The sequence below is a fragment of the Culex pipiens genome, chromosome 3 (assembly GCF_016801865.2).
Source record: "Culex pipiens pallens isolate TS chromosome 3, TS_CPP_V2, whole genome shotgun sequence".
In the NCBI taxonomy this organism is placed as follows: domain Eukaryota; kingdom Metazoa; phylum Arthropoda; class Insecta; order Diptera; family Culicidae; genus Culex; species Culex pipiens.
Genome location: NC_068939.1, coordinates 102,895,681 through 102,920,203, shown reverse-complemented (window position 1 = coordinate 102,920,203; position 24,523 = coordinate 102,895,681). Strand labels below are relative to the sequence as shown.

The 24,523-nt window shown below is 37.3% G+C and overlaps 2 protein-coding genes and 1 long non-coding RNA gene across 6 annotated transcripts in view; 1 reads left to right on the top strand and 2 right to left on the bottom strand.

Moving 5' to 3' along the window:
- Window positions 1-24,523, bottom strand: part of LOC120418282 (protein PALS1) — a 67,942-nt gene that overhangs the window by 5,000 nt on the left and 38,419 nt on the right. For 2 of the 4 annotated variants that reach the window (XM_039580609.2, XM_052709304.1), the window contains 3 exons: window positions 16,781-16,911; window positions 16,622-16,716; window positions 14,169-14,375 (listed from right to left, as the gene is read on the bottom strand). In XM_039580609.2, the coding sequence (XP_039436543.1) occupies window positions 14,169-14,375; window positions 16,622-16,716; window positions 16,781-16,911 (433 nt within the window). The remainder of the gene's footprint in view (window positions 1-14,168; window positions 14,376-16,621; window positions 16,717-16,780; window positions 16,912-24,523) is intronic. The other 2 variants (XM_039580610.2, XM_039580611.2) reach the window with 2 other exon arrangements.
- On the bottom strand, window positions 27-5,055 carry LOC120418285 (uncharacterized). The gene is made up of 2 exons (XR_005605573.2): window positions 3,508-5,055; window positions 27-271 (listed from the first exon to the last, which is right to left on the bottom strand). It is a non-coding gene; the product is annotated as an uncharacterized LOC120418285 (long non-coding RNA).
- LOC120418284 (uncharacterized) lies at window positions 4,218-21,323 on the top strand. The gene is made up of 3 exons (XM_039580612.2): window positions 4,218-4,417; window positions 20,750-20,825; window positions 20,899-21,323. Exons 1-3 carry the CDS (start codon window positions 4,218-4,220, stop codon window positions 20,935-20,937), a joined length of 315 nt encoding a protein of 104 aa, XP_039436546.1. The 3' UTR covers window positions 20,938-21,323.

Genomic DNA, 24,523 nt, shown 5'->3' with positions numbered 1-24,523 from the left:
GCTTCACAGAGTTTCTGTAAAACTCGCCTGTTTCTGCATGTAGAACGAGTTGGAGTGTATCAGGTTGTTGCCGCTGCTACCGTTGGCAACTTTTCCGTTGCCACCGTAGTCGGTAACCATCGTAGGGGTTTAAAGTCGATTTGTTCACTTTTTCCGAATAGCTTGGACAGCCCTATCTACTACAAAGTCTTCGTGGCACTTGGACACTGTTGGTCATTGCAGTCTCTTGAGGTGTTCAAGAAGTTTCAAATATCGTTCTAAATCCCTTTGTCTAAATACGCAGCAACATATTTTGTTAAATCATCCAGGAATAGAGTTATCTACGTGCGCATGTATTGCGTGTACGTACACGAAAAAGATTGAGGTTAAATTTTGTACCAGTCAGCAAAACAAATGGTGTGCTAGTGTGCGTGAAATCGGCCTTAGATAACTCTATATGGGTTGCTTCAACAATTCTTGACTTTTTTTTGATAAGGTCCTATAAACAAATGTAAACATTGAGTGTATCCCTTTCACACCTTATGTCAAAGTCCATCGGAGTAAGCGGGATACACTCAATGTTGCATTTGTTTATAGGACCTTATCAAAAAAAAGTCAAGAATTGATAATTATGCATTGCATCGGTAAGCTTCGGTTGACTTGTTGAAACGATATGGTTTATTCAATTAGGCATTATTCTCTACGTTTATCTCAAATATTCAAAACCAGACAAGAAATAAGAGATAGGTTTTGGAAAAAAAATCCAAAAAGCCTAACCAAGCTCGATCAAAAAAGGTAAATTTATATGTGGCACTTGTTTCTGTATGGTTGAGATGGAATTGGGCATTTTTATCATTGATGTTTTGATCATTCAAGAACTCTCAGAAACACAAAGTTTGGCTTTGAACGCCCAGCAAAAGCAAGTGGCATCGTTATATTTCCAATTAGGTTTTACGCCGACTCGATTTTTAGGTTAGAAATTTGACAGTTCGGCTGCACTGTTTACATTTTTTGCACGTGTGTCTAAGTAAAAATGTGTGTGCGTGTGCGCTCGTGACGTCACGCTGTAAAACCTAATTAGGTTTTACACCGTGACGTCATTTGACAGCTCGTGTGCACTGTTTACATGGTCTTCGTCGATTGTCGACGAATTTCCCCGAACAAAATCGACGACCGCATCGAACTGTGCTAAGTCCATGTAAACAGTGCACTCCTTTCTAACCTCCAAATCGAGTCGGCGTAAAACCTAATTCGACGCCGTCGTGCTATCATGTCGTTTGTCGCTTTTTGACGTTCCGAGCAAAAGGCGTTTCAATATTTGACCTTGAATAAACAAAAACGAGAGCTCGCAATGTAAACAATAACAAACACGTTTTGTTTGGTTGATCATTCTGTGCATCGTCCTGAAGTTTGGTTGAATTTGGTTGCCGGAGTCCCGAAGTATAAATGAAAATGTTTACGGTAGTCGAGCTCGTAGCTGTGTCAAACGCGTTCTGACCTGAAATCCCTTTGGCCAATTGTCGCACTTACATCAATTTTTTTTTAAACTTCTTTCATATGAAAGGTGACAAAAACGCACGGAGTTTTTTCGGATTTTATGGAATATCTCAGGATTGAAATCGAATTTTGAGGATCTGTGAAGGCCAAAAGGTGAAGCATTGTGAGCGGCACAAAATGGCGTTCTTAACTTAATCTGGCTCAAAATGCACGCATGACAAGTTAGCACGACGGCGACGAAATAATCTAAGTTTAAACATAAAAATTATACTGCCCTCCAAAACTGGTTGGTTATTTTATGTTAAAATTTGTGAAGTGTGAAGTTTAATCTCATAATTAGAGAAAGTAAAGTTTCGCAATTTTTTCGCCTTTCTTATTTTTTTTATTTTTTTATTTGGATGAAACCTTGTTCTTGTATTCGCTATGTCAAAAGAAGTCAGTTTGCATCATTTTTTCCATACAAATGATAAAAATTATCTATTTGTGGACCTTTTCAAAAGAGTTGGTCTCAAAATTTGAAATTATATATACTGATGAGATCAGAAAATTTCACAAAATAATGATACAAAATTGCTTCTTTTGACATAGAGAATACAAGTACAAAGTTTCATCCAAATAAAAAAAGGAATTAGGGAAAAACTTCAGTCCCGTATATTTGACCATTTGTCATAATGACATTTAGCATAACGCCGTTTGGCATAATGGCTATTTGGCATAATACATTGATTCAACATTAATTCAGTATTAAAATCGCTTTAAAGAAGACATGGTTTACTCAAAAGCGTTTTCACATCTTTAAAGAAGGAAAAATCAACCTTAAAGAGAAAATTTAACTTTGGTCATCAGTTATCACAAGGAAATGTTCCCTTTTTTGAAGAATCACAAAAAAGCGAAATCTTAACACTTCACACCTTAAAACTGATCGCTTTTTGAAATAAATAGTACTTTACGCAATATAATAAACTTTTCTGGGGAATAGAATTTTGGGGAATGGGATATAACTATTTCTAGCAGCGGCTGACTTGATGAGGAGGCACAGAATTTATATTTATAAAAACAAAACAAAATAAAAAAAAAACTTGAAAATAATTGTTTTTGCAATTCCGTCGTGAAACTAATTACTTTTCCTGTCATTCTTGAACGACGAAATAGCCTACTTTTCTGTACCAAAAATAACAGAATCGAATAGCAACACTTTTCAAAATAAATGCTGAAAAGTTCTACTTTTCAGCACTGAAATGGGTGCTGAAAAGTTGAACTTTTCAGCACTTGTTTCGAAAAGTAACACTTTTCAACATTTTTTTGATTTAAACGATTTATTGACAAAATACATGAAAATTCGACTTAAAATTTCACTCAATGGGTGTTTTTCGAAATTGCAAAAAATGTTGTATGGAACTCGTTTCAAAACTTGATTTTTTTCAGCACTCGTCGTATTTATCCAACTCGGTGAACCTCGTTGGATAAATGTACGACTCGTGCTGAAAAAATCCTCTTTTTGCAACTTGTTGCATAAACTACTATTTAACATTTTATATATATATGTTATTAAAAGTTTTTCTCACATCGATAATCTAGTTGCTGTTATTTATAAACACACTCTCGTTTTTAATTTTTTTAAAGAATAACTTTTTGTGTTTTAAACTAAACTTAATAATTTTCAATAGGAACTTCCAATTCAATTAAATACCCAACAATTTTGTCGAGGGATGCTAAATGTATTAAATTTCAGTTGTAAAACTGGTTGAACATTAAAAAAGTTTTCGAGATCTCCACAGATTCTCGATGACCTGCAAGAAGTCTTTCAATTCCAAACATAAATTAGTGTTGAGGAATTGAAACAACTCAAACCCTGATTGAACCAAACCTCAACTGTACGGTTCATAAAACCCACTAATTGCAGCTATAAAATAAATTGACACACAAACAACAAACTCCAGTTCGATATCACTCCTTCCCGTGCGCTCGGGCGCTCTCCGGATCTTAAATTTGGCAGTGACTAAGCACACACTCGCGCACTCAGGACTTAACCTTGTCGCAAATCAATGCCTCACGCGGGCTGCTCTTTGGTGTCATTGATGAATACGATTAAAACCTGCCGCTTCTACTTTGAAAAATTCCCCGTTTCCTCATGTGTTTGTGCGTTGAGCGAGGTGTTGGTCAGAATTGTGCGCCGCGACGACTAAATGTCGATCCGCGATGACGTCAGTCCTAAACGCATTCGAGAAGCATCATAAAATTACATTTAAGCCACACACTGTAAAGTGCAGGGTTGTTTTTTTGCGTTGGTCAAGTATTGCACGTAATTTGATTACTGGCGTGGGGGATGAACACTGTTGGCTGCTGGCGCCCCAATTGGGGTTGTGGGGGTGTTGTTTTTTGTTCGACTAATCACCCTAAGGAACCACACAAGTCGGCTGGATTAGACGAATTCCAAGTTTGAAGTGATTTCATTCTAGCATCAATAATTTAATTACACTGCTCGACGGTCGGCACAGCTAGTCATTGACTTGCCGATTGATTTTTTTCTTGCTTTGAAGAGTGTGTAATTCCTAATTCAATTAACACCTCCTTGATTAGAGTGTCATTGCGAGGTTCTGGAAGAGAGCTTCTTGGACGTTTGATGACAAGTCGTGGTATTGAATGGTACTGGATTTGGCCAACCACCCACGGGGTCACACGCAGCTTTCGAGGGGGAAAAAAACCTGAATCGAAATCATTTCGAACACTTTCTTCGAGGAATGTCCACAAAACTCACGAAAACACAAACGCACACCGACAAACACACGCACGTAGAGCTCAGCGGGTCACATCAGTTATATCGAGTGTTGGGCTGTGGACCAGCGAACGGACGGAAGAAAAGTGACCAGACGACAATCGCCGTGCCGCGACGACTGACTGCTGCCGTGGACACGCAGCTCAGAGCCAGCGAGAGTGGAAGGTATGTAGGTACAACAACAACAATAATACTAGCTTAGTTGGGATGTTTTGGAACAGGTATACAAAAGGGGGAAAACGGGGTGAAATAAAAATGTAAATACTACGCGCGAGAACACACTCACTCGAATGAGCGGGGGTCGTCGTCGACGGTGGCGGCGGAGTTGTCGTATGGGTGCGTTGTGAGTCGCGTGTTGAGGTGGAACAGGGGTGGTCAAATGAAGTTTGATTTAGGATTTTTGTTCTGATCAACATCTGTTTTAAATATCATTTATGTCAACTCGCCATTTCATAACGTAAATCGGAAAGATGATTCATAAAGTTTAGAATTTCATTGAACAAAAACAAACTATTTCAATCAATTGTTAGCTTGCTTCCATGACTTGGACGATTTTTTTATTTGTAGGAAACGTTGTCCATTGATTACTTGTCCATATCTGAGCAACCAAAGGTCGGATCAACAACGTCCAAGAAAGCAAATTGTAGAGAGTTTTCTCAGCTTTTGGAATATTTTTTTCAAGTTGGACAGGGATGGAAACATCCGGAAAATATAAAATTCTGTTAACAAATTTAACCTTAAAATGGCTACAACTTAAAAACTGCTTTTTATCTAAATTTTACAAAATTACATTTCGATTTGGAATTCAATTGTCGCTTGTTGTCTACTAAGGCTAGTACACATATTTATAAAAGTTTTTGTCACCCCCAATTTTATTTTGAAAAGTGTTGCTACTCGATTCTGTTATTTTTGATACAGAAAAGTAGGCTATTTCGTCGTTCAAGAATGACAGGAAAAGTAAGTAGTTTCACGACGGAATTGCAAAAAAGCATTTTTTTGCAATTCCGTCGTGAAAATACTTCCTTTTCCTGTCATTCTTGAACGACGAAACAGCTAGTGCGTCCATCCCGGGAATTCCAGGGATTTTTCTAAAACCGGGAATTCCCGAATCCCGGGATTTTTTGTAATTTGTCCCGGGAAATCCCGAAACCCGAACAGACGGTAATAACTAAATTCATGCCATTTCAATAACAAATACTGTTAAAATAACAGAAAGTGTTATGGAGTATTCTTGCAAAATCCAATTTTGCATAAGAGTTTACTAACAGTCTATGTTATCATAACAAAATTTGTTATTGGTATGATATTGATTGCAAGCCAAAACAACTTAGGAATAACATTTTTTGCAATGGAAGAATATCTCAAACTGTTATTGGGATGATCGGATTAGTTGTTAAAATAACAAAAAATAATAACATAGATTTGTTCGAAGAATAACTAAACATGATGTTAGTCTGTTATTACAATAACAATCCAATAACAAAAAAATCATAACGGCGAATAACAAAACTTGTTATAAATAATATAAAATGTTATCCCGGGCAGACGGTAATAACAAAATTCATGCCATTTCAATAACAAATTCTGTTAAAATAACAGAAAGTGTTATGGAATCTTCCTGAAACATCCATTTTTGCATAAGGGTTTAATAACAGTATATGTTATCATAACAAAATTTGTTATTGGTCTGATATTGGTTGAAAGCCAAAACAACTTTGGAATAACATTTTTTGTTATGGAAGAATAACTCCAATTGTTATTGGGATGATCGGATTAGTTGTTAAAATAACAAAAAATAATAACAAAGATTTGTTCTAAGAATAACTAAAAACGTTATTAGTCCGTTATTACAATAACAATCCAATAACAAAAAAATCATAACGACGAATAACAAATCTTGTTATAAATAACATAAAATGTTATTGGCCTAGTATTTTCAAATATCAAAAGATGTTATTCCCAAGTTATTTCCGTCTGCTCGGGATTGGCCTAGTATTTTCAAACATCAAAAATTGTTATTCCCAAGTTATTTCCGTCTGCTCGGGAATTAAAAAAAAACAAATTTTGGTCTGAAAATTCAAATTTGGTTGTAGAAATAGATGAACAGTTGAATACATAGTAAGCGATACGAATTTCAAAGCATTAAAATCTCAAAAAAATAAAAAAAGAGTATTATATTTACTTATATTTAGGATATTAAATTTAAAAAAATATCCTATTAAATTATTTTTCATCAAATACCGGCAAAATCTGGGGCAAATCAGGACAAATGTAACGAATTAAGACAGCTATTGAAGCCATTTTTTGCATAATGACTTCGGTTCAAACATGAACAGATCATTATAATTCCTAGTATTCGATTTCCAATTATATTCCTCTAAAATCTCTTGTATCTATTCAGACTGTAGTCCTGATTTTCATCAGTTGATGGTAGTAACATAAAAGTAATTTGTAAAATATGTTTTATATAAAACAAGAAATTCAAAACTTATCTAAAATTTAACATAGGCTGGAATCATTTTATTTGTTGTCGCTTATTGTTTTTTTAGACATTTTCAAAGAAAATTTTCGAGCTTTTGTAGTCATGTCATATAAAAAATATATAAAAGAAATATAATCATTTAAAACACTTATTCAATTTGAATCACATTTGAATTACAAATTTAAGTTCATTTAAAATTCAAAGCCCAACAGAGGATAAAAAAACAATTTTTAATTTCTTTTAATCTATTTCAAAACGATCGTCCTTGTTTAGATTGAAGTGTAGATTGTCACTAATTAATATTGTTCTGCTTATTCTATGATTTTAAGCTTGAAAACATATCAAATATTATGAAAACATAGATTTTATGACAGCTTTAAAAATTTCCCGGGATCCCGGGAATTCCCGGGATTTCAAAAATATTTTTCCCGTTTCCCGGGAAATTCAAAACCCGGGAAAATTGGACGCCCTAGAAACAGCCTACTTTTCTGTACCAAAAATAACATAATCGAATAGTAACACTTTTCAGCACTTGTTTCGAAAAGTATCACTTTTCAACATTTTTTTTTATTTGAACGATTTATTGACAAAATACATGAAAATTTGACTTAAAATTTCATTCAATGGGTGTTTTTCGGAATTGCAAAAAATGTTGTATGGAACTCGTTGCAAAACTTAATTTTTTCAGCACTCGTCGTATTTATCCAACTCGGTGAACCTCGTTGGATAAATGTACGACTCGTGCTGAAAAAAATCCTCTTTTTGCAACTTGTTGCATAAACTACTATTAAAACACTTTTTTCGATCAAATGTTAAAACAATGGCTTGCTATTTCAATTTATATATTTTTTTCCCCACCTCTTTTCCTTTGGATACCCCCCAAATTTTATGAAGACTTGTTTGATGAAACTAATGCTGTAAAAAGGTTTATTTGGACCAAAGGAATCGATCGTTTTCATACAAATAAAAAAAAAACACGCAATGAGAGTCGATTTGACAGCTTTGATCAAATAAAAAACGCTGTAATTTCAACATTACAAATTATAAAGTAATTAAAATGTTTGGTTCAGCGATATGTTTACAATTTTCAATAAATTGGGGTTCTTTTCAACGCCCTCTTTTAAAATGTTATGCATTGTTACTGTATGCTTCACCGCTTACACCATTTAAAACCGTGGCTAAAAAAAACAAATTTTATGTTCAAAAATCGTGTTGAATTCTGGTTTGAGAACTCTTTTGGGTATGTTGGGTAATTTTTTTCCAAAGAATCCGAGTAAAACATCTAGATTTACTGTTATGGATCGGATACAATCGTTATCAGGGTACACGGAGGTTCAATCAGGGTATTATGCATCAATGATTATCCGGATATTTATCTAGCTTAAAAAAATGTGGGGTTCACGTGAACACATGGCCTTGAGATTGTTTTGAATCAAATTGCATTCAAATTTCAATGTTTGAAGACGTGCAAAAGTGTTCATTTAGAGTTATATTTTCTGTTATTTTTGATACCTGTTGGTTCCAATGATATCCAGAGATTCGGATAACCGCATCACTAAATTTTATTCAAAGTATTTTGTTATGTTGCGATGAATAAAAATTGCGAAATTTGAAGTATGCTAAGTGTTTTCCAATTAGCCCTAGTTTTTTAACTGACGATTCTCGGCAACTCCCTATTTTGCAATCTTTCGAAAGAAAAATATTTATAAATTTCAAAATCAAGCGTAACATTTTAAAAAAGTACTTCTTCAAATCTAGATCCAGTAGTTTTGAAACAAACTGAAAGTAACGAATACACCACTGAATAATTTGAGAACCCCTGGTCTAACCCACCGTGTCGTGGTGGTGACCGACACCTGACTACGACAACAAACACACAGTCGGCCGTCCAGTCCATCTGAGTCAGAGCCACCTTAACTCTATGCTGAGCGTTGTAGGTATAGGTTGGTACCAGTTTGGAAGAGACCAAAATAAGCTCACCTTTTTGGACTGCAAGCTGACCCGCTGAAACACGTGTCTGTATGTGTGTTTGTGCACCCACTTTTGTCTCGGTCAAATTGAGTACACTAATGCAAAAGAACAATTGAAGTTATTTCATTTATATCGAAATGAGCCCAGTTGGTTTATGAATGATTTAATCTGAGACACTATACTATCACAGCTGGTTAAATTGTGTGCGTGTTCACTTGTTTGTGTGTTCGTTACAGGTGAGATTGTTTTGTTTACACACCTTTACGGCAACTTCTGCTTTTGAGTGGGGGTGCGTTCAGTAGAGTAATTGTGAGTGCGATGCCATTGCTCTAAAAATTTTGTTAGCTTTATTCTGATCGATAGAGTTTTTAATGTATGGGATGTTTGAGACTTCGCCAACACCTCTATTATTTCATTGTATTTTCAACAAAATGTGCTCATTCAAATTGATTTTATTTTTTGCATGGTGGGACGGATTCAAACACATGGTGTTCAAAAGTAAACGGTTATGGGAGCGCCAGAATCACTATGTTTGCGATTACATATCAGATTTCTCGTCAACAATATATTTATCGATCTACATTATTTAATGTTAATCTGATCCCACTTAATTTACATTAAATTTGGAGAATGTAACTTAAAAGCGTTACTTAATCCACCTTTAGGTGGTTGGTGCCTTCCTCACATTCATAAAATGAATACAGCCTCAGAAAAGTGTATAAATAACACTTACTTTATCTAAATATCAAAATATGTTAGGTTTAATAAAAACACTAAAGTACTTACAACTTTTGATGGGGACTATTTGGAAAGATCTCTTGATTACCCATCCAAAGATAGGTCGCATGGTAGATCCGGACAACGTTTCTATCAAAATATGTGAGATCCGGCCTCTAAAAAAAATCAAATTATTCGCTCTACAGCATTGCCTTGGCGTTTTCGATTGCGAGATTCTTACTCGAAACTAGGTGTCCGAAGGCTTGATTGTTGAGGCAATTGCAAACCTCTTTTTACACCTTAGCTTCCATCCACCCCGGACATAACTTTTGAAGTACTTTTCTAATCTTCATAATATTAACTAGGGTCTTGTGAGACCCCAAGACGGATTGAATGAGACCAAAACGGTCCAAATCGGTTCTGCCAGTCCGGAGATAATCGTGTGCATATTTTTCGGTGCACGGACTTACAGACATACTCACGCACAGACATTTGTTCAGAATTTGATTCTGAGTCGATAGGTATACGTGTAGGTGGGTCTTCGAGGTCGAATAAAGAAGTTCATTTTTCGAATAAATTTATAGCCTCATTCATTGAGGTGAGGAAGGCAAAAACATAAATAAATCGTTATTATAAAAATGGATACAAAACTTATTTTCAGGATAGATAATAAATAAAATATATATTTTTAAATAACAACAAGCTTTTTATTGAAAATAATAAGAATTGTGACATGGTATGTAAATAAATATAAAGTGACAATTTGTTTTCTTAAAAAACAAATATTATTTAAACCACACCTCTAATAACTAGCCATAGGCCCACCAAACGCACCCCTCTACGTAGCCCTGAGAAGACACCTTTCCAAGGGGTGAAACAGAATACTAATCTACCCCAAATAGCAACCCTCTTGCCGTCATGCACCCACACATACACACACCAACAAACCCCAGCACGGTGATGCTTGCGAAGAGGGTCGCGTACATTTTAATTGCATACGTTTTCCTTGTACGCTTTTCCATTATCTGCTGGGAAACAATCGACAGCGCGCGAAAAACGACGCAAACTGTCGAAAAAATGGAAAGGTCTACTATCCCTGGTGGGTGCCATGGTGTAGGGCTTTGCAACTATTTTTAAGGAAAGTTTAGTGCTCAGTTATAATTGCGTTTAAAAATCACGTACTCCGAAATTTAAAATAAAATATTGAGTTGCAACTTCGTTCAAATGCGGTGTCAAAAACCAGATGATTTCACTCTGAGTAAAGAAAAGGAACACAAAAAAGCTATTTTTCGTTACGTATTACGATTAGATAAACAAGTCGTGGAATTATCTCACAGAGTCACTTAACGTGGAAAGTGTCGCGTTCCCGTAAAATAAGCCGTTTAATTAATTCTTTTGTTGTTTGGTCAAAACGCGGCAGACTGTGCTGGCAAATTCGGGACCACTTTCCGAGGTGAGTCTCTGGCTTTCGTAATAAGGGTTAACATTCAGTTAGCTCAGGTTTTCTGAACTTTTGAGGGTTTTGAAATTTTGGTACAACGCTTCAGTAAAGGTTCAAATTATAAAGGTTTGGATTTTACACCCATTGTACTGTACACCATAATATTAAGGAAAATTTGGAGTGATTTTGACTAGATAATTGAACTGTTCAAATACTTAAAAAAAGAACTTTTATCATCAGGCTAGTGATCAGCTAGTCCTCTAAAATCTGCTTGAAATAAATGCAAAATGTATTATTTTAGAATTTTACTCTACACAAAAAGTTACCTTAAGAATTATCCATAAAATGTCTCTGTGTTCTCTTATGCTAACTGGATATGAAAACCAGCAAGCTCAGTACAAGAGAGCACAGAGGCATCGTATAGTTTAAATCAAGATACAAAATATTGCTCAATGCAATTTTTAGATGATTTCAACTTTGTGAAATTTAATGAAGTTTTCAACATCTGAATTTATGGGAGTGTTTTTCGTGTTGTGTTTTGTTCGCATGCAGTGGTGGTGTTTTTTTTGTCGTGTTCGTTTTGTGCTGTATTCGTGTTCAAAGCTAGCATGTTCATTGCGGTGATGGTATTGTTTTTGGTGGTGGTGGTGGTGATGGGGTAAAATAAAACAAACATTCAATTTTCTAATATTGAGTCCAAAACCTCCCAACACACATCTATACCACTAGGTGGCGTAGAAATCTCTGCGCATTCTACATAGGTGTTTACTAACATACCTTCCCATCCCCGAGGTTAGCAAGGTACCGGCCAGGAGCTCCTTATCTTACTGGGTAGTATCACACGCTCATCTAAAGATGAAAACATGGTATCTCCCGTGTTGGAATATTGTAACCGGATGAGAGTCTAGGGCTATTATACGTTCAATTACAGTTAAACAGCAAGATAAACGTTGTGCAGCGATCCAGAATTGTGCGACCTTTATTGCTAATGCTAATGTTAATATTAATTTCCAATATCTGAATTTATGGTTCAGCATTCTGCTTAGGCTTTAGAAATTTAAATATCAGAATAATTTGCTAAAACCTCTCCACAAGAAGACCGTTCTTAGTTCACCAACAGAAGAATCAGTAAAATAAGTGAAATGACATTTTATCTGTTTTCGTGGTTTTCAGCAAAAGGGTTAAAAAGGTTAGGTAAAGTTTTTTATAACATTTGGTATTGATAATATCAGAAAATAACAAAACTCCTAGGCCATTACCAATATTTTTCAAAGTTTATGCCCCCCCCTTCAAAATCGGTACGAAAAATCAAGGGGCAAAAAAATATTTTTTCAAAAAACTTTGACGAAAAATATCACTACTTGAATACTTTGCAAACTAATGATTGCAAAACAACTGGGCAGGTGTAAAATGAACACTTTTTTTATTCAAATGTCTATATGCAACTTGTTCACCGTTTTTACTAAGTTATTTTTTTACAGAGATTCAAAAATAAAACAATTGAAACTGCGTTGCGTTTTCTTCATTATATTCAACATTTTATTATCCACGGTATGTAACAATCAAAGCTACGCTCTATATTTATAATAATTGATGACACCGACCAATAAAATTTATGCGCAGGCTCAACTTGAGGAGAAGCATGAACTTTGGAGTCACCAGAAACACGAGCAATTTAATTTGTTTAAAGCCGAATGGTTTTTCTCCAAAGTTTGTTTGGAAAATTAGGACAGTCCTTCACTGTTACATGTTACAATCCAAAAATTGCGTGCAATATGTAGGAGAAGCGAACCGCCCTAAATCTTCATACCAACTTTGGAGAAAAAACATTCGGCACCGTCTAAATATTTTTTGACAAATTCAACAAGCACGTGTTTTAGGGGAACCCAAAGTGTTTGCTTCCCCTCCAGTTGAACCTACGCAATCATTTTTGTAAATTTTTGTAGTTGTTTTCTGAATTTCGTTAAAAAAAAATGCAATGTCTTATATAAATTAGATCTTAATTTATTATGCAACAATTTTAAATTTATTTTGACAACTGCATCACAAAATGCTTGTCTTGTGGTTCGATTCAATTCGAAAATTAATGTTTTGATACACAGAGGAGCACTTTTTCGAGTGATTTCACGGCCATGGCCGAATTTCACGGAAACACGGCTTCCTCGTAATCGCAAAAAATTACTAGCCTTCACTTTCATCATAGAATTGAAAATTATATTCTTTTATCCAGAGAGAGCAATTTTAATATTTTTGGACAATTATTACAATTACACCTCAAAAATACTTTAAGGTCTTGAAGGTGTAATATCGTCCCGGCCATGTGGATCAATCGGACCGCGCACTGGACTCACAATCCAGAGGACATAGGTTCGAATCCCGCGGCGGGCGCTCTAAAATTCTTTGGGTAAATATATTCGACGCCGTCGCTCCGTGCCATACTTTCATACACTTAGGAGGCCATTGCGGCAAAGTCCTTGTAGATAAAAAGGAAGACACTAGTGGTTGGTACTAGCAGTGGTGGCCAATAGCTATAAAGTCAACTTCGTTTTCAAGTGTAATATTTAATAGTGTAATTTTACCTCATCAAATTGTGTGGAGTTTACACAATTTTTAATGAATAACATATTTTTCTGACACAACATCTGGCTATTTTTAGTACTGTGTACAGTTGAAAATAAAGATGAGTGTTAGTCAGATGTAACTTGTCAATTTCCTATTTTTGATGATGTGTGCACCCGGTTTATGCTTAATTAAAATTGTTATTCAGAGCGGATTCTTTAATTCGAATTCAAACGTATTCGAATTGAAAAGCACTCAAACGTCAAAACCAGTTTTCAGACTGGTGTTGACATTTCAACCCCATTGCTTGACGATTTCCGACCTCATTCGAATTAGCTAATACGCTCTTTATGTGAACATTTATAATTGAATGCTTTACTGAAACAAATACATGCGAAATATGTATGCTAGATACAACAGAATATAGAACTTATCGTCAAAATTGATCCAGTTTTCACGAAAAAAAACAAGTTCCATGCTAGTGATTTCTTGTTCACTAAACGATACTTTTAAAATCATATCAAAAATATATTCATCTAGAGCGTCTAAGCATCTACAGCACATATACAAATCTATTTTGAAAAAAAAAATGGTTTTTGTTTCTTTGATTCGATAAGTGAAAAAGGCTTTTATAAAACGATCCTTTACCTCGTATTGAGTATCGAACAAGCTGTTAGCACAGCTCCTTTTGAGTCACTCCAACTCGCGATCACTTAAGCTAATAAAACAAAATCCGTTTTACTAACCTGGAACTTTTTGATGCTGTCCAGCTGGTCGGGCGTGGGTTCCACCACCTGGGCCACGTGTGGAAGCTGGGGTGGTGTCACGGGCACGAGCTTCCGGTCCGGAACCTGGGGAGCCGGAACGGGCGCTCGATTCGTCAGCCGGCCATCCTTCTCGATTCGCAGATGATCGCGTGGGGGTGGAATCGGTTTTACAGACCCATTGAGCTGCTGTTTGGTGGGAACATTGAGGACATACACGGACATATACGGATGCACACATACACAGTTACACAGAGACACATACATGCGCGTAAGGAGAGAAAAGAAAGAAAGAAAGAAAAAGAAAACGAAATCGTGGAACGGCGTTTAATAAGATTGGACACGTTTGTCGTCTCGCCGCAGGCAAAAAGGTCAAAACTAGTCATTCAGTGTTGCAGTTAAGAAGGCTACATAGGAACAGTGTTGGTAGGAGACTAAAAGGATTATCCTGCCTGCACATCTAAGCTACTGCCAGCGGGATACTATTGTGGGAAGGGGTGCACTATCTAGACATACTTCAGATGGAGAAAATAGATTCAATTGCAGTTGTTTGCAGATTAGCTGGCTAGAAGACTGGGGTGATCTTTCTAGACAAGGGACATGGTAATTTGGCTTAACACCTTCTCGCGAAACAATGTCTTGTTGCTGGCTTAAGTCGGCTCAGTCAGGGTCAAGTCGACGCCTCTTTTACAGCTTCAATTTCTAAGCGACACTTGATGTTTGAGCTGTATTGGTTTTTTTTAACACTGAGTGTTTAGAAATTTCTCATTACCGAAAGTTCGAAGGACTTTCGCAAAGTTATATTTTAGAAGGCATTAAAACCGGGATCAAAATGATAAATTACAATAAAGTTTAATGTCAAAAGAAGACATTTATTGTCTCTTTATTGAATTTTTTGTTTGCAAATTTTTGTGAGGTAAAGCGATTTAAAACCATGAATTTGATTTAAAAAAAGGAAAAACAAATTCACTACCGATGCAAAAAGGAATGAGAATGGCATCGTTTGCGGGAGTTTGGAGAAACATCAATCATCTTCAAATATTCATTGTAGCATACTGTGTAAAATTCTGTGTGTAAATATGGGTATTCGGCGCACTTAGGAGCTTAGGGCGGCGAAGTCATTGTAGATAAAAGGAAGACACTAGTGGTTGGTACTAGCAATAGTGGCCGACAGCTATAAAGTCAACTTCGTTTATACTGTGTAAAGCTTGTCTGAGCGACGTAATACTCCTATTCTATGCCGAATGTTTTTTTGTTTTGCATAACTAGTTCAGTTATCTAAGGTGCACGGTATCATTTTACATTCTAGATAGCGAAGCATTGACCATATTATCTTTGCCTTCCTTGAATCTTTCGCGCGTTAGCTCGAATACACATTCTTGTAGATATCGCGGCCAAGATTGAAAAAAAAACAACGGCAAATTATAAAAAGTTAATAATGACATGAAAAATGGAATGCTGAAGTGCACACAATGCAAATAATGTTTGTGAATGGGTGTTTAATGTGTCTGTTGTCTGTATCGCTGATGGCGGGTGGCGTAGGATGCAGTTATTATAAATCTTGACTTCTCCTGGGACCTATGGGCGGAGACGTCGCAGAATGCTCGGTATTGTATTACGATGCGGCCGGGAAGATTGTCGCGTGTGTGAAACATGTATGAATCGATGCTAGGAGGGGAGATTTCCAACCTCACGGGGAATAATGATGATCTTTTCTCACTTCAGTAAAGCGAGTTGTGTAGGCAGAATCTTGACGATGAAGAATGTGAGAACAGAACAGAATCGTAGGGAGTGTTGGGGATGCTCATTTTTTTGGGATTACATGATGAGGACAGACGGTGGGTGTGTGTGACAGCGGGAAACGTAATAATAATAATATGAGAAGGAAAACAATACACAAACTAAGTAGAGTAATAAAACTAAAGAAAACAATAATAATAATGAATGGATGGATGATGAAAAAATACCTCATTTCGCGTCGGTGCCTGCGGTTGTGGTTTTGGCTTATCGATAGATTCGTCGGATGAGGATGATTCTTGCTTTTTGACAACCTCTTTTATGATCAATGCTTTTGGCGGTGGGTAGCGGGGTGGTGCCTTAATTACTTCAACAAAACTATCCGGAACGTCTACTGGAAGCTCACGATGCGGACCGATGTCGTACTCGGGCGGACCGAGATCACCCGACGAGGAGCTCCTTGTACTGAACGAACCTCTTGAGTTTTTCAAATAATTGATCGAATCGAACCCGATCGACTCGCAGGCGGACCCGAGCGAGGACGGCCCCTTGCTGGAATTTTTCTTGAAGAACTCATTGCTACTGTCGAGCGAGGACGAGTTCTTATCGCTAAAGCCATCAAGAGGTTCCAGCTCCAAGGAGACTCCTCCGTTTACATGTTTCGGTACTTGAGGCATTGCATTGGAAACATGATTTACCTGTGTTGTGCTGCGTGGTGGTGGATATCGTGGTGGTGTTTTGTTGCGCGCAATAAATGATTCAGGTACATCGACTGCCCTCTCCTGATGTGGTCCTAAAATAAACCAAGAAAGCATCGTTTAGAATTTATCACAGCATCCAAATAGCAAATTTCTTACCGTTGTCCTGATTCGTTGAAATCATATTGTACATTTTAAACTCCTCCTGATAGTCATCAACGGGCAGGCCAGGCTTCAGGCTATCATCGTCGCCCAACGCAACAATGCTCGAGCGGGAACGACGGCGCACCCTGTAAAGTGGGAGAGAAAGCAAAAATAAGCGGTCAGACATTAGGATCAAACTTTTCACCTAACTTTGGTTAACATTTTAACTAAAACAAGAAGAAAAAACACATTGCCAGGCATAATCACAATCGGAGCGAGGGAGTATCAGTCGTAGAACTCAAACAGTGGAATGTCGTACATAACTAAGCCAAGCAAAGTGAGGGGCGTTTTTCGATCGACACAGTCCGACTCTGGCAATCACCATGGCGCGATCGGTGACACCATGTGAGTGAAGCACTGTGGCAGTGTTGCGATTTTGAGCGCTCATCCGCTCATGAGCGAGCATTTTTCGCTCATTCGTGAGGAGGAGCGCGACGCGAGCTACCTCACGTTTGCTCGTGCTCGTGTTTGCTCATTTATTTTATGAGCGAAAATGCTCATTGCTCGCGTTCGCGCTCATTTTTGCTCATTGAGCAAAATGAGCGGTATTTTTTTACCTGTGACGGGTAAACGATAACAACTTTTTTTTTCAGCAGAGCTTCGAGGTGTAATTTTCGGTTTAATTAGATGCACATAACTGGAGCGTCAAAACAAATCTAATATTGCGTCAAATAAAACGTAAAATTACACGAACCAAACACCAGCTGAGATCGTGTAATATTACATCAAACGACATTTTGAGAATAAATCTTATTAGAATTTGTTAATTCCTATTGGAAGAAATAAACGTGTTTGTATTTTATGAAATCAGCGCTATGTTTATTTCACCAATGATATAACAATTTTCACTCATAGATATCACTTTTCCTAAACAATTTTGAACTTTGATATTTTGGACCCCTAAAAATACTTGTTGCTATCCGGTTTTTATGTCACTTGATTTTTTATCGACCACTTTTCTCCAGGATGCATCAAGCTGAGCGAACTGGAGGGAACCCGCCTCTTGCACTCTTTAGTCCTTTCCGTGAACATTCACTTAGCATAGTAGAATAGCCAGGTCAATCAAACAACAGCTTTCCGGATCAACTTTACCTCGGTCATCATGGCTAGGATCGTATCTTGGCTGGACTGGATGGCTAAACAAAAACAAAACAGAAAAACGAAAATGAATGAACTGTGACCTGTTTTGGCACCTCAGAAAAGCTCAAACTTACCTCTATCAGATATTTTATCATCTTCTTTATACAACGGCATCAGATTTTGTCAAGAAAAATAATGATTTGAGGAGTTCTAAGGAAAAGTTGTTGCTGCAACAATTTTATTCGCGACGTTGAAGATGGCTGACGTTTTGACAATTCATCGCTCGGACAAACGTGTTCCCGATCAAAAAGCGTGATATTGGGTTTGATTTGATGTAACATTACATCTAATTTGATGCTCCAGTTATGTGCATCAAATAAAACGTAAAGTTATGTTTTTTAAGATGTAATTTTAGGTTTCGCATGATTATTTGCTGTACCAGTGTGATTTTTATCAACTTACGTCAAAAGAAGCCTAATTTTACATCGAAAATATGATTACGTGATTAAATAATACGTTAAATAAGTGTTTACGTCAAATGTAATATTAACAATTTTTTAGTGTGTATAAGGTCGTTGCAAGAATCTATGACATTTCCCCGAAACCCATATTACCGAAGGGATATTCCCCGAATGCCACTTCCCCGAAAAGACACTTCCCCTAATAGTCATTTCCCCGAATTCCATTTACCCGAATTTCCCATTTCCCCTAATCGTCCACATCCCCGAATGCCATTTTCCCGAATGGGTCACAATCCCGAATGCCACTTACCCGATTAGTCATATCCCTGAATAATCATTTCACTGAACGCCATTTCCCCGAACGCGGTCAAGCGGAAATGCCCGGTGCACCGGAGCGCGCGCGCTCCTGGGCACCGGCTAGTTATCAGAAATGGTGTTTAATCGTGTTTCTTTCCGTTGTTCATAAAAATTGACAAAGGGCTTTACTACACTGAAATAAAAAAAAGTACCAAATTCATAAATTCTAGGAATTTTGCCTCCTTTCCTTATTAAGTAATCCAAAAAACCCGATTACTAAATAAGGAAAAGTGGCAAAATTCCTAGAATTTAGGAATTTGGTACTTTTTTTTTATTTCAGTGTACCCAATTTACAACATTTAATCAACAGCATACTCGAAAAAGCTGCTTGTTCGGTAAAATTGAGAAAAAAATAAGCCATGGAAAATGGCTTAAGCGAAAATGATGATTACACAACAAAAAATCCAATGGTAAAATCGCATGCAAAAGCATGCACATCACCTTTGTGAGCAAAAGCATTTAATATTGTATGAGAAAACGTGTACACAAAAAGCATGTATGTACCAAAGAAAAAAATCAGGTCTGCTCACCCCAAAAATAACATGAAACCGGCGAGAGACATATTCAGATTACCAAGTCCGCGCCCCAACCCTCGAAGCTATCTCTTCGCTATGTAAATAGGTGGATCTTCACCGATGTACCTGTAGGTTCCCCATACATCGTATATGTTGTACATGTCACAGTATATGTTGTACGGAAAACCTACTGTTACATTGGCATTGATACGACCATTTTCACAGCGGCGAGATAGCCGAGCGGGTTAAGGCGCGGACTTGGTAATCTGAATATGACTCTCGCTGGATTCATGTTATTTTTGGGGTGAGCAGACCTGATTTTTTTCGGTACATGCTTTTTGTGTACACGTTTTTTGTATGTATGTATGTATGTGTGATCCCCATACCCGCAGGCAACTTGGTCCTGGAACACATGTGAGCGCTAGGTGAACAATTCGATCATCTTTTACTCCGTAATCTGTACACCCACGTGCATAAGTTTTTTTGCACGAATTTTAGTGCTACAAATACCGGCGCATAGAACAAAATGGTTTCCCTCTTCCCTCCCCCAAGCGCCGGAAATTTGTAGCGGGTGTAGGGACACTTTGCATAGACACCCTTGTTCCCATCACGTCACTGAGGGTATGGAGCGACGAGAAATTAATAAGCATGCCCCCTCAGTCGAACCTTCATTAGAGAAGCAGGCAATCCACAACTCACAGCGAACGACCAAGGGAACACCCTACCGCGTATTTAGTAAAATTGGCGTGGTTGGTCTTAAATGGATTGCATGAATGTTAGAGTGAGTGAAAGTATATTTTGAAATTTATACAGGAAAGATCTCACCAAATCGGGTAGCTTCAACTCCGACATCATCGGTCTTGAATCTGACTTCAATCTGCTGGGACTTCTGGCTTTGATTTGCTGGACTGCCGAAACCGGAACTGGCACATCACAAAAACAGCAAAAAACTTCCTGGTTGCCAGTTAAATCTTGAGAGGCCTAGAGCTCGAGTTAATGAGTGCTACCGATCCTGGCTGATATCCGCCGTTGCTGTTTATCCGCCGTTATTTTCCGCAATGGCCATTTCCTGTTCGCCATCCAAGTTTCACCGTTATGGCTATCACTGGCCACAAACAGATTTGCCGGCGTAATATTAGTATTTCCACTAACTTTTTGTTTTTGAAACAAGAATTTTAGGGTTGAAAAATGACAGCACGAAAAAGTTACCTGCTTTTTGTGTACACGTTTTTTCATACAATAATACATGCTTTTGCTCATAAAGGTGATGTGCATGCTTTTGCATGCGATTTTACCATTGGATTTTTTTTTCAATTTCTGAGCAAGGTGATTAATTTGTTGGCTTATTGCTCATCAGGTTCCTTATACCATCCGGGTTTATCCGCACAAAGAGTGACAATTTTCCCATGAAGTAACAATAGGAAGCAAGTCCCGAGGGATTTCGTGTAACTTTCCGAGAAAGGATAGTCTAAAAGATATAGTACCTTTGATTTACAATATTATTTTTTCAGGAATTTCCCAGAACAACAATGTGTGTACACCAAATGCTTCTTCCCGCCTGCCCGTCAAAAGGAAGGATGGAGAAAGGTGAGGGATTATAAATAAAGTAAAAAAAAACTACTGACATGCTTTTGAATCATAATTACGTTACGCATTGCAGCGCAGAGAAGCACCAGGAGAGCCTCGTCAAGTTGAATGAAACAGCTGTATAATGAACCTCTACAAATTTGGCCGACCTGCGTGCGCGTGTGTGAGTGCTGAGTCAAAGGTACGACTTCAACGACCAAGAGTACGGGGGAGGAATCACCAATTCCGTTCTTGGCCGTTTCTTTCCTTCCAAAAGCCACATTCTTGGGCACGGTCGACCGTAGAAGAAGTGGTTAAAAGAGGAAAAAGATCATATTTTTCCGTCAAAATTCACCTCACAAAGCAGAACATCCATCCGTCTAAGCGCAAACACAGACAAACAGACCAACAGACGGGCAGATAGAGCGAGAGACAAAGTCGCGAGAATCACTTGGATGGGAGCGTTGGCTTCAATCGTCGAGTCCACCACAGAAGCCAGAAGCCTCAGCGTGGTTTAGTGTGTTAGTGTTGGAAGAAGTTCTGGTCAGATCAAGAGGGGAATAGGAGAGGGCTGTAAAACACGGATGGAATACCAAATCAACCTGTATTTTTACCTGCCGCTCTGGATGGGAATCTTAAGTTACTTCGTCATTCTTGTGCTATTCCCTTTTGTGTGATTCTTTCTTCAATGAGCACTAGGGTGACAAGAAAAAAAAATAGCCCAAAATGGCTCGTAAGATCAAACTTAAATGAATCAAATTGGGCAAAATTACAGGAAAGGCGAACCATTTCAAATCGTGATATCTTGCAGTACCGTCATCAGGGGTGACATTGGGTCTGGGGGTGAGATTGGGTCATACAAAAATGCTGAAATTTATATGACCCAATCTCACCCCCCAGACCCAATGTCACCCCTGATGACGGTAATCAAAAAGTGAATTTAGCTAATTTTGCGAAAATTGCAAGAAAAAAGTTGACTGGAACTGCAAAATAACTGTCAAAATCTGCAAATGACAACTAGCACAATGTCCAAATTGGATTGAAAATCTAGAGTACTTTTTCAAAAAGTCATAGTTTTGAAAATGAACTCTAGAATGGCTGAACATTGATTCTCAAGGCTGCATATTTTTATTCCAGCAATTATGGCAGCACTGGCTTCTTTTGCCGAAATAATCGATGTTAGAGCAGTTGCTAAGGTAAGCTGCTGATGCTTTATGGAAAAACAACAATATTATTTTACCAAAAAAAATCCTGTTCACAAATCAATTTCAGTAATGGACGGTAAAAATCAATACCCTTTACTGAAGAACGGAAAATGACTGAAGTAGAACTAAAAAATGAACTGTTGTGAAATTTTTCCACAAAAAAAGAAATTACAGCGGAAAAGATAAATCAATAGCGAGTTTAATCTTTGCGTCACCCTAGTGAGGTCCGAAAACATTTACGGTCGCCATAGGAATTGTGCTGTCGCGGTCCCGATGGATGAGACGTCCCCTGCTCAGTGCCACCGGGGAGAACCAGTGCCGAACGACGATCGTAAGAGTCCGTGGAAGGGAAATAAATATTTTTAACGTCTTTTCTGCCTCTCGATCACGAGCAAACCACCGGCCCCGGCCATCAACGCGAGGCAGAAGGAGTAGTAAACCAACGATTTGGCGCTGCGAGCTGCGACGAACCGTAACGCCTGAAGTCGGTACTTCGCGGTTCTCTCAATGAATTGTTGAACAACTTTTTTTTATGTACGTTTTCGATGGAAACGCAAAATTTGCAAGCCCACGTGAGCGCACACACACACGCAAGGTGTAAGAGGTATTTTCGCTCTGTTAGGGGGATTGGAATGTTTTTTTTTCGCTTCACTTAAGGGCCTCAAAAATGTTGGGTGAAGGTGAACAGGTGAGTGAGGAGTGCTCTACGTTTGAATAATTTAATTTCGTTCAATTGTCTTGTACATTATTCAGAAGAAGACGGCGGAAGTTATGACGGAAACCGACGTTTTATTCAGTTTTTTTTTTGATAGTTGGAAGTGTAGAACACAGTGTCACTAAAATATCGAAAGTTAAATTTGTTATATGTAAATATTATTAATGTTGCAATTGCACAATAGAGTCAAACATTATGGCATCCAATATCGTTTAAATTTATTTGCCAATTAACAACATAGCTATATGCTACGTCATATATATTTCTATGATTTCACCGGATGTTAAATTCATTTGTGTACTATATTTGCTTTGAAAAAAAAAAAACAGTTTTCAAATAAACATGCTATGATTTCGTGTATACACTATTGTGGGATGGGTCAATGTTTTAAACGCTGATGTATTTAATTATGGCAGAAAAAACGATCCAACCCTGCCCTTACCCTTCGGAATACCAGACATGAAAAACGTCACAATTTTTAACACTGTTTGGGCTTTAGTGTTGACAGCAATACATTTTTGAAAAAAATCGCAATAGAGCAATTCCATGTCAAATAGGGAATCGGTTGTACCGACTCTCTCCGATTTCAATGAAACTTTGTAGACATGTTATCCTAGGCCTATATAAGCCATTTTTGTGTATATGGAGCCAGAAGGGCGTAAGTGTTTTAAATATTTTTGTAATTCGGTATTTAAATATTTCTGTATCTCGAAGCCGTTGCATCGTATCGAAAAGTGGTCAAAGACAAACTTGTAGGAAATTTGACGGGCTTTCCGAAAAAAATACACTGGAAGAAAAAAACACTCCACTTTTATGAGATTTTTTGATTTTTAAGTTAAAAAGTCAAATTTGAAGGTGAGCCCACGATTTTTTTTCGCTCAAAATTTTTGTGAAAATAGCCTAAGATGTTACAAAAAGACTCACGAAAAATGCAGGATGGAGCAACTTACCTAAAAAATACAAAAATCATTTACTGAAACTGTTTTTTTGAAAAGTGCTCTAAACGTCAAAATTTTCAAAAACCGAACACGAGAGTCGATTCTCCAGACAATTTTACATAAAAGTCTCCATATTGACCATTGTCCTAAGTCCAATCCTTGTAAAGTTACAGCGGTTTTAAAAATAAAAATGTTGAAAAAATAGGTTTTTTGATGGTTTTTGGCAATTTCTATATGACAGACTTGATTTTTCAGTTTCGAAAATATTTTTACCGGAAAGCTCGTCCAATTTCCCATAAGTTTGTCTTTGACCACATTTCAATTGGATGTATGGGCTTACAGATATAAGCTAATTTATTATCCAGGTTACTTCACTACACTGAAAAAATATTATGTTTTCAGTTATGAGCAATGTAATTAGCTTATATCTGTAAGCCCATACATCCAATTGAAATGTGGTCAAAGACAAACTTATGGGAAATTGGACGAGCTTTCCGGTAAAAATATTTTCGAAACTGAAAAATCAAGTCTGTCATATAGAAATTGCCAAAAACCATCAAAAAACCTATTTTTTCAACATTTTTTTTTTTTTTTAGGTAAGTTGCTCCATCCTGCATTTTTCATGAGTCTTTTTGTAACATCTTAGGCTATTTTCACAAAAATTTTGAGCGAAAAAAAATCGTGGGCTCACCTTCAAATTTGACTTTTTAACTTAAAAATCAAAAAATCTCATAAAAGTGGAGTGTTTTTTTCTTCCAGTGTATTTTTTTCGGAAAGCCCGTCAAATTTCCTACAAGTTTGTCTTTGACCACTTTTCGATACGATGCAACGGCTTCGAGATACAGAAATATTTAAATACCG

Coding starts and splice junctions, on each gene's coding strand:
- LOC120418284 (XM_039580612.2), top strand. CDS start 4,218: ATGTCCACAAAACTCACGAAAACACAAACGCACACCGACAAACACACG. Junction 4,418..20,749: donor AGAGCCAGCGAGAGTGGAAG/GTATGTAGGTAC, acceptor TTATTTTTTCAG/GAATTTCCCAGAACAACAAT. Junction 20,826..20,898: donor AAAAGGAAGGATGGAGAAAG/GTGAGGGATTAT, acceptor TACGCATTGCAG/CGCAGAGAAGCACCAGGAGA.